At 39.9% G+C, this 9,970-nt stretch overlaps 2 protein-coding genes across 2 annotated transcripts; one reads left to right on the top strand and one right to left on the bottom strand.

Annotated features, from left to right (window-relative positions):
• The first annotated feature begins 947 nt into the window (after positions 1-947).
• Positions 948-3,888, top strand: LOC103433084 (hsp70-Hsp90 organizing protein 3). The gene is made up of 7 exons (XM_008371308.4): positions 948-2,123; positions 2,317-2,605; positions 2,761-2,846; positions 2,929-3,152; positions 3,276-3,342; positions 3,426-3,485; positions 3,591-3,888. Exons 1-7 carry the CDS (start codon positions 1,227-1,229, stop codon positions 3,702-3,704), a joined length of 1,737 nt encoding a protein of 578 aa, XP_008369530.3. The 5' UTR covers positions 948-1,226; the 3' UTR covers positions 3,705-3,888.
• A 1,527-nt stretch (positions 3,889-5,415) lies between these two features.
• LOC103433085 (elongation factor G-2, chloroplastic) lies at positions 5,416-9,471 on the bottom strand. The gene is made up of 4 exons (XM_008371309.4): positions 8,855-9,471; positions 6,643-8,057; positions 5,799-6,311; positions 5,416-5,653 (listed from the first exon to the last, which is right to left on the bottom strand). Exons 1-4 carry the CDS (start codon positions 9,096-9,098, stop codon positions 5,486-5,488), a joined length of 2,340 nt encoding a protein of 779 aa, XP_008369531.1. The 5' UTR covers positions 9,099-9,471; the 3' UTR covers positions 5,416-5,485.
• Between the last annotated feature and the right edge of the window lie 499 nt (positions 9,472-9,970).

The following is a 9,970-nucleotide window of genomic DNA, read 5'->3' as shown; positions in this document are numbered from 1 at the left end:
GAGTCTTAGAACATCTTGAAACCTCCACGAACTGGTTTGGTGTATTGTACACCCACGGCTCCCTTTCAAACTAGGGTTTCTCGAAGGCTTCCTTGCTGAAAATGGGTACCACTTGACTCGTAAGGATCCTAGGAACACACTGGAGACCTCAGAACCTTCGATCCATGTTGTTTTGGGTTTGTTTGTGTGTGTCCGTACGAGTTCGAAGAGAGAGAGTGAGTCTGAGAGAGAGAGAGCACGGGAAAGAGAGAGAGAGAGAGGGTAGGTGGGTGTGTGGTCCAAAAGCCACCAATCAAAACTAAGAGAACACTTAGTTCTAATTCCAATAATAGAGGAATAAAACTAATAGGTCCATAACTTTAAGTCAAAACCACAACACTCCATAATAATTCTCAATGTCAAAGGGTATTTAAGGTAATTTCACGTCGTCGATAATTAAATAATATACTTCTATGGGAAGGGCTGTGACAAATAATATATGCAAAGTTGTACTCTTTTTCCTTCGCTACAGTTTTATCACACTTGGTTTTTCTAGTAAGTTTTTAATGACGCAACTGATATTGATATGAGCATTCAAGGGGGAGTGTTGTAAAAATGTGAAAGCACACATAATTGGACTAAAAATGGAAGAAATTGAAGTCAACTTAGTCAAGTTTGTAGGATAAGATTGTAGACTTAGATGGTATAAGTTTGATTTTCACTATCTTAGTATATAAATTTTTTTTCATGCATGTAAAGTGTTGTCGGATCAATACCTCTGTATATAAAGGGATGTTTGTATTTTCAGCACAACATACTAAATCAAAAGTGAAAGTGATAATATCAATCTGCCTCCTCTCTCTTTACCTGTATTCGTTGCTCCTTTTCCACTTCAATTTCTAACAAATGTTCTCCTTCTCACTTTTGCCTATTTATAACCTCATATTTTATTTCCAACACTCCATTTGTTCTAGTAATTTCTTCAAGTACAAAAAACAAAAAACAAAAAGAAAAATAATAGTTCTCTTTAAAAGAAAGTAATATTATTTGAGCTTCCAAAGGCGAAGCCATAAGATCACCGCAACCGAAGGTTCCAGAACCCCAATCAAACCCCACATTCACTAGAAGCCTCTGGCGACAGGTCCCTTAACACACCAGTTTTCTATCTTATAAAGCTCGCCTCCCCTTCTCCTCCTCAATCCCCTACACCTGCAATCCCTCAACTTTCTCTCTGATCCCAAGCAGCCATGGCCGACGAAGCCAAAGCCAAAGGCAACGCCGCTTTCTCCTCCGGCGACTTCAACGCCGCCGTCACCCACTTCACGGAAGCCATCGACCTCGCTCCCTCCAACCATGTCCTCTACTCCAACCGATCCGCCGCCTATGCCTCTCTCAACAAATACTCTGAAGCCCTAGCCGACGCCAAGAAGACCGTCGAGATTAAGCCTGATTGGTCCAAAGGTTACAGCCGGCTCGGCGCCGCTCACTGCGGATTGGGCCAGTACGACGACGCCGTTTCGGCTTACAAGAAGGGTCTCGAGATCGACCCCAATAACGAGGCTCTGAAGTCTGGTTTAGCCGACGCTCAAGCCGGTGCGACCCGGTCACGGGCTGGACCCCCGCCTATGAACCCGTTTGGGGATGCGTTCTCGGGTCCCGAGATGTGGGCCAAGCTCACTGCCGACCCGTCGACCCGTGCCTTCTTGCAGCAACCCGATTTTGTGAAGATGATGCAGGAGATTCAGAAAAACCCTAGCAATCTCAATTTGTATTTGAAGGACCAGAGGGTTATGCAAGCCCTGGGGGTTTTGCTTAACGTGAAGTTGCGCGGTGGGACGGGGGCGGAGGATGAGGAGGTGCCGGAGTCTCCGCCGGAGCGGAAGCAGCCTGAGCCCTGGAAGGAGGAGAAGAAGCCGGAGCATCAGCCGGAGCCAGAGCCGGAGCCGATGGAGGTGAGTGAGGAGGAGAGTGAGGCGAAGAAGAGGAAGGCCGAGGCAATAAAGGAGAAGGAGGCTGGCAATGCGGCTTATAAGCAGAAGGACTTCGACACAGCGATTCAGCACTACACCAAGGCTATTGAGTTGAATGATGAGGACATTTCATTTATCTTGAATCGTGCAGCGACGTATTTGGAAATGGGTCAGGTATGGATTGCATATCTAGTGTTCGCCATTTATTTTTAAGCTGCATGATAATGTTTACACACTGATTGATTTTGGTTAGTGCTTAACTGATGGTATAGACTATAAGCTTGTACTGTTAGTATGATTTAGTGCTCTTTGTGGATACTTGGCTTGTTATGGATTATTGATCCCAGTTTGTTGTTAATTCTATCAGTATGAGGAGTGTATTAAAGACTGTGAGAAGGCTGTGGAAAGGGGAAGAGAGCTAAGGTCAGACTTTAAGATGGTGGCAAAAGCTTTGACTAGGAAGGGAACCGCCTTGGTGAAGATGGCAAAATGCTCGAAGGACTTTGAACCTGCCATTGAGTCGTTCCAGAAAGCTCTCACAGAGCACCGCAACCCAGATACCTTAAGGAAATTGAACGAAGCTGAGAAAGCAAAGAAGGATCTAGAGCAACAAGAGTATTATGATCCAAAGTTAGCCGATGAAGAGCGTGAGAAAGGTTTGTTCTTCAGTTTCATGTGCTTATAACTTTTGACTGCATTGAAACTTACTAATGTTTGCATTGATCTGAATGAAATACAGTGTTTCCGTGCCATGTAATTTAGTTATGCCGTCCATGTTTCTCTAGCTTGACTGCTTGTCGATGATGTGTAGGTAATGAATATTTCAAGCAACAAAAGTACCCAGAGGCTATTAAGCAGTACACTGAAGCTCTCAGAAGGAACCCCAAGGATCCAAAGGTGGGAGAACCTCCAGTGTCCTTATATAGTTGATCGTCCAAATGCATTTTAATATTGTCTGACATTTCATGGTTTGATTCAGGCATATAGCAACAGAGCTGCATGCTATACAAAACTCGGGGCAATGCCCGAGGGATTGAAAGATGCAGAGAAGTGCATCGAGCTTGATCCAACCTTTACAAAGGGTTATACCAGAAAAGGTGCCGTCCAGTTTTTCATGAAAGAATATGAGAAAGCTTTGGAAACATACCAGGAGGGTTTGAAACACGATCCTAGCAACCAGGAATTGCTTGATGGTGTGCGAAGGTATGTTTACATGAATTGTGTTTATTGCGTGGTGCTTAGTTTTACTGTATGTTAACTGGATGTGCGCCTGTTACACAAGATGCATAATGCTTGAGAGTTGACACCACTTGAAATTGATTGCAGATGCGTAGAGCAAATTAACAAAGCTAGCCGTGGGGATTTGACTCCCGAGGAATTGAAGGAGAGACAGGTGTGTGACTTGGCAAACATTCTTCAACGCGGAAATAGTTTCTCGAGATTGTCATATGTTAATGAGTTTGTTGTTTCTTGCAGGCTAAAGGAATGCAGGACCCAGAAATTCAAAATATTCTCCAAGATCCTGTTATGAGACAGGTCAGTATAATTTAGTGTTTCGCTGTTGTGTTACACCATTCCCTTGTTAATTGAGTTTATGCGGTGTATGAATGTCTAAAGTTGTGTTGTTCGGGATGTGTTCAGGTGTTAACCGATTTCCAGGAGAATCCCAAGGCTGCTCAGGAACACACGAAGAACCCAATGGTGATGAGCAAGATCCAGAAGCTCGTCAGTGCGGGAATTGTCCAGCTTCGGTAAACAACGGGAAAGATTTGATCATGTAATCAGAAAGAATCGTTTGGCGTTCAAATTGTACTTTCCAATCAAAATGTCCAGTCCAGTAACTTTCTTTTGGTCCATTCCAGTAATTAGATTAGAACCCCCTCGCTTTGGAATTTTTTTGAGATTATTGTTTTTAAGATATTTATGTGGATGTTTTTCATATGCCAACCTCCCCCCCCCCCCCCCCCAAAAACCCTCTTCTCTCCCGAAAGATGTCCCTGTCAAGTTTACTATTCCACTCAAATTACACGATTTGGATTTGATTTACAAAATTGTGTAGAAAATCTTTTGCTTTTAGTTTATGTTGGTTCGTTTATTAATCCATCATCAAAATAAGAATTGAATTGATAGAAGTTAGAATGGAGAGGTCAGAATTGAATTCTTGTTGAAGGTTCTTGTTGAAGGTGTTTATTAAAACATTTTGTAAACTAAATAAATTTTAGGATTAAGTATTTAAAACTCTCTAATCTATGTGTTATTTTAAATTGATTTTAATCTTTTACATTTCAAATAAGTATCCAACTTATTGAAAATGTCAAATTTGTTAATTTGGAGTTAATTTTTTCATTAATGTACAGGTGACAATAATGGGTTTCACTTGGTTACTTTGGATACTAAAATAATAATGAAGATAACTTCAAAAATGACATAATGATGAAAAAATAAAAATAAATAAATATATTCACAAAAAAATAAAAACAAAAAACAAAAAACAAAAATGGGGATTGGAAAATCTCCTAATAAAAACGTGAGTTAAGAATTCAGATAGAGTTTTAAGGAACTTGTTCATGCTAATGCGGTTTCCTCATTCGTTGATTTTCGGCTAGTAAAGCTTTTAGTTCTTCTTTGTGAGCGGTGAAAATGGTAGTGGCCGTGTCATGGTAGTCCCTATCATTTCAGTAACCTCCATGACCTTCTCGATGTTAGCAGCTTGAGTTATAGGGGTGGAGTTTGTGATTATGCGTTGAGTTTAGAGATGATGGCATGAAGGGGGATGATAGTGACTGTTACTTGGTGAAAGCCATGCTTGTATGACTTTCTATTGGTGTTGGAGACAAAGTTAACCTTAATTAATTTAACATAAAGTTAATTGAGGCTTAAGAGATGCGACATTTTCAATAGATTTGGTACTTGTTTGGAATGTTTAAAAAGGTTGAGACCAATTTGAAATAACACTAAAAGGTTCGAGAGTTTTAGGTACTTAATCTTAAATTTTATCGAAATGGAAATCAATATAATTACTAAAATGCTCTTAGTTGAAATAAATTATTTATATACTAATGCTTTGTTTAAAATTTATATACTAATTGATAAAAAATAAAGTTAAATTCCGCCCTTCAACAAGTATTAACTGAAATTTAATGATTTAGTTTTATTTAATTATTATTGTTGAACTTCACATTAAACTTGGCAGCATTTGCTGGTATGCGGTAAATGTGAAGGGCAATTTTAACATTTTGATTTCCAATATTTTTAATAAACATTAAAGTATCCTATAATCGGAATTTAATTATGCATTTTGATTCTGTGTGCAATAAAAGTGGTAGGAATACAAGAGCAAGGCAGGACTCGTGGTTTTGTTGAGCTTACATGCGGTGTCCCTTTTTTTTTTCTTTTTTTAAAAGGAAATATCAATACTTCAATATTTTTTGATGCAGAGTCAATAAAAAAAAAAAAAAAAAAAGGGTTTTTCTCAAATAATGAGTTGGGATTTAAATTATAAGGTCCCTCTGATCTGACCATACATGGAAACAAAATCAAGCAGCAACTTCTTCCTCCTTGGCAGCAAGCTGGTTCTGAATGTGCTGAGGAACAACGTCAAACTTAGCTAACTGCATTGTATACGATGCACGACCTTTCGTCATGCCCCTCAGCGTACTCACGTACTGAAACATCTCCGCAAGAGGAACCAGTGAATCCACCACCTGGATTAATACCGAAACGCTCTATTAGTAACCGAAACATGATTACCACTGTATAATACTTTGTCAAGATTCGAATGTAATTAACAACACACGCTTGCTAGCTGCAATCATAAGTATCGGTTACGTTATAAATCCTTAGACGTACCTTGAGACCACCAGGTTTGTCATTGAAGCTGTTGATCTGTCCTCTCCTCGAGTTAAGATCACCAATCACATCTCCGAGATGTTCTTCTGGTGTAACAACTTCAACTTTCATTATTGGTTCAAGCATTTTCGGGGCAGCTTTCTTTATCCCCTCCCGGAAAGCTCCTCTTGCTGCCAATTGAAATGCTAACACACTTGAGTCGACATCATGGTAAGAACCATCAACTAGTACAGCGCGTACATCAACAACAGGAAAGCCTGCGAGCACACCGTTGCTCATACACTCCTCTAATCCTTTCATGACCCCAGGAATGTATTCTCTTGGCACTGCACCTCCCTTGATTTCACTCTTAAACTCATATCCACCGCCAGCCTCCATTGGTTCAAACCGTACGGTGACATCTGCAAATTGACCTTGTCCACCTGATTGTTTCTTGTGCACATACCTCACTTCGGAGGTTCTCGAAATGCTTTCCCGGTAGTTTACCTGGGGTGCACCAACATTTGCTTCAACCTGCACAGATCAAGCAATCCCAGCTATGAAAATCCAAATCAACTACATATCCGGAGCATTCAATTCTTTGAAAATTCTCAAAGGAATAACAATTAACACATTTCAAATGGTTAAGTTCATAGGTAGGTGCACAGTCCTTTTATATGCATATACGTGTATATTTGTACATAAGATACAAGCACAAACATGGGTGAGATTAATAATCCAGAAGATGACACTATGGCAATACAAAAAAACGCACAAACAAAGAAAAAACACTCCGAATCTTTTATGGTGAAGGCAAGGATCATAAGTAATATGGACAATGAGAAACATGGAGTAGTACACAGACCTTGAATTCTCTCTTGAGCCGATCAACAATAATCTCAAGATGCAATTCTCCCATTCCTTCAATCACTGTCTGGTTGATCTCTTCATCCCGAGAGAAGTGGAAAGAAGGGTCTTCTTGAGCAAGCTTAACCAAACCAGCTCCCATCTTATCAACATCAGCTTTAGTTTTGGGTTCAATGGCAACCTTAATTACAGGATCAGGGAAGTCCATTCGTTCAAGCACTATAGGATGATCGGGGTCACTCAATGTTTCACCGGTAATGGTATCCTTCAGGCCTGCAAGTGCAACGATATCACCAGCTAAAGCTACCTTTACATCCTCCCTACTGTTTGCATGCATTTCTAGAAGTCTACCAATCCTCTCCTTCTTTCCCTTGTTTGCATTTAAAACATAGGATCCAGCCGTTAGCTTTCCTGCATAGATTCTCACAAATGTAAGGGATCCCACAAATGGATCACTCATGATCTTGAATGCTAGCCCAGCAAATGGTTCCTCATCACTTGCAGCCCTTTCAATCGTGATTTCAGGGTTGTCTGCATCAGTCCCCTTCATTGGTGGCACATCAAGTGGTGAAGGCAAATAATCCACAACTGCATCAAGCAATGGTTGAACCCCCTTATTTTTAAAAGCCGAACCACATAATACTGGCACAAAACTAATTGCGATGGTTCCCTTCCTAATTAATTTCTTAATGGTTTCCTCATCAGGTTCAACTCCTTCTAGATAGCCCTCCATTGCTTGATCATCCAACTCAACTATGGTTTCTATCATCTCAGCCCTGTATTCTTGAGCCAGCTCCAGAAGATGAGATGGAATCTCCTCGTAAACAAATTTAGCACCCAACTCTTCTCCAGACCAAAGTATAGCTCTCATCTTCACAAGATCAATAACTCCTTTAAAATTATCTTCTGCACCAACTGGAATTTGAAGTACAAGTGGTTTGGCACCCAAATTTGTCACTATCATGTCTCTTGTTCGGAAGAAGTTTGCTCCAAGACGATCCATTTTATTGACAAAGCAAATCCTGGGCACTCCATATCTATCAGCTTGCCTCCACACAGTTTCAGATTGAGGTTCCACACCAGCAACACTATCAAACAAGCATATAGCACCATCAAGCACCCTTAGAGCCCGCTCCACTTCAAGGGTGAAGTCAACGTGGCCAGGAGTGTCGATGATGTTAATCCTGTGATTGTCCCAAAATGTTGTAGTTGCAGCAGAAGTTATGGTAATGCCTCTTTCTTGTTCCTGCTCCATCCAGTCCATAGTTGCTGTTCCTTCATGTACCTCCCCTATTTTATAGTTTCTTCCAGTATAAAACAAGATTCTTTCAGTTGTAGTCGTCTTCCCTGCATCTATGTGAGCCATAATTCCTATGTTGCGATAATCTTCTAAAGCTACTGCACGCTTTCCATCTGGCACAATGAATAAACAAATAGAATAAATACATATCTGCTATATCAGCTGATAAACAAACACTACTACCAATATTATTAGTAAACTGAAACAAGTATAAAGAGTTTCTAGGTTTAATTATATATCCAGTTAAAGAAACCCCGAAGAAATACATTAAAATGGAGCACCGTTCAGTTATATATGATTTCATTCGAAAGACAAAGAAGCATTGTGTTTTCATCCGGCAACAAAGTAGCTACATGGCCGTGGAGAGGCTATCTCCTTGAACTGTCGAGAACAACATCACTTATCAACATGCCAAAAGATAGAATTCGTATCAATACAAGTGTTCTAGACAACGACATCGATACCACAGAACATTCGATTACCTTATTCCAATAAACCAGAATTAAGTTGAGTATATTAAGAACACAGAAAGCTAAGCTACTTCTGCTGTGGTTGCAAATTCACAGTGAATGTTTAGTGAAGTTTATATGCTCTACTCGATCCCAAGTACCCGTATACGATAACTATTGACTGCAAAAATCGATTTCTTATCCAGAATAACTTTGAACATCAAAGTCCTAAATAAAAAAAGAGGCACAATCATCCCAATTAGAAAAATCAATTATTTTTTGTTATAAATATTAAAATCGATTCATTTCAAATAAGGGCTGAACCAAAATGCACATAGATCTCACTGAATAACCAAAAATTGAACAATTTGGGAATCCACACAACAATTCAGAGAGCAATAATTCAGCAAGGAAGCGGCGGATAAACAATAGGAGCACAAAGAACAGGAGGAGAAAACTACCCTCTGCGGCCATGGCAAAAACAGAGAGGTTTCTTCGGCTCTGCTGGCGCAAATTCGAGAGCCTTGAGGAGTGGGAGCTGATACGAACATTCCCAAAGAAGTGGGAAAGCGAAGACGAAGTGAGGGAAGAAGAGGGTCGATGGCGAAGACCGAGAAAGCGAGCTGGGGAGGGAGACATGGCCGGCCGAGTCTGAGAACCTCCATTGAAGCTAAAACTGTACACTCTCACTGACTCTGTAGCCATTGTTTCTTCTTATCCCAGAGAGAGAGAGAGAGAGAGAGAGAGTTGTTGGCGCCCTATCTGATTGTGATATGACCCGTATGGTATTGTATGGATGGGATTTGGATCTCCTCCGAAACCTCCTCATCGTGGGATCAAGGAGTTATCATGGCCGTCCACCACACATTATACGACTACAAATCATAATACTATGTAGATAAAATTTAAAAATTTAGATTTGTAGTCGTAAAATGGGTGGTGAACGGCTATGATGACTTAATCCCTTGAATCCTCACAATCAGAATCGGAGGGGAATCCAAATCCGTATGGATGGGGTAAGGGTTGTGGAAGCGTGGAGTGTTGGGGATAACGAAAAACCAAGAGGCTATTTTTCCATGCATCAATCTGGAGCTTGAGAAATGTTTTTATTATTTACCTAAATTCCACATTTGAATTCTGAAATTTGGATTAAATTAGGATTATAACATGTGGTAACTGGTACGTGAGCATTATGTTTTGGGGCAAGTTATTAGGTGCATATAACATACAACGTGAAAATACTTATATGATGCATTGAATTCATTCAAATTATAACACATGTGTTGAATAATATCAAATATAATTTTGACTTTAGATAGGATTGTTGACACTCTAAATCAATCATTTAGACTCCTCTAAGTATAATTTTTCACATAATAGAACATACTAAAAAGCAAGTAGAGCCACATCATGTAAACATAAATCTCAAACATGAGGATTCGAAATGGAAAGACCAAGATGAGCTAAAGTATTTGCAACAAAATTTGTCTCCTTAAAAATGTGCTTCCAATCATTGATTGAAGACTGAGACAAGTCACAAACATCATTGATGATGATAGAAGTGACTCTCTAGGGAA

Source organism: Malus domestica, chromosome 04 (assembly GCF_042453785.1).
Source record: "Malus domestica chromosome 04, GDT2T_hap1".
Classification (NCBI taxonomy): Eukaryota; Viridiplantae; Streptophyta; class Magnoliopsida; order Rosales; family Rosaceae; genus Malus; species Malus domestica.
This window is presented reverse-complemented; position numbering and strand designations above follow the sequence as displayed.

Excerpts from the sequence above, each read along its gene's own strand:
- LOC103433085 (XM_008371309.4), bottom strand. The coding sequence starts at position 9,098 with ATGGCTACAGAGTCAGTGAGAGTGTACAGTTTTAGCTTCAATGGAGGT. Across the intron at positions 8,058-8,854 it reads TTTTGCCATGGCCGCAGAGG|ATGGAAAGCGTGCAGTAGCT; the intron begins GTAGTTTTCTCC and ends TCATTGTGCCAG. Across the intron at positions 6,312-6,642 it reads GGCTCAAGAGAGAATTCAAG|GTTGAAGCAAATGTTGGTGC; the intron begins GTCTGTGTACTA and ends TGATCTGTGCAG.
- LOC103433084 (XM_008371308.4), top strand. The coding sequence starts at position 1,227 with ATGGCCGACGAAGCCAAAGCCAAAGGCAACGCCGCTTTCTCCTCCGGC. Across the intron at positions 2,847-2,928 it reads GGAACCCCAAGGATCCAAAG|GCATATAGCAACAGAGCTGC; the intron begins GTGGGAGAACCT and ends GGTTTGATTCAG. Across the intron at positions 3,153-3,275 it reads TTGCTTGATGGTGTGCGAAG|ATGCGTAGAGCAAATTAACA; the intron begins GTATGTTTACAT and ends AATTGATTGCAG.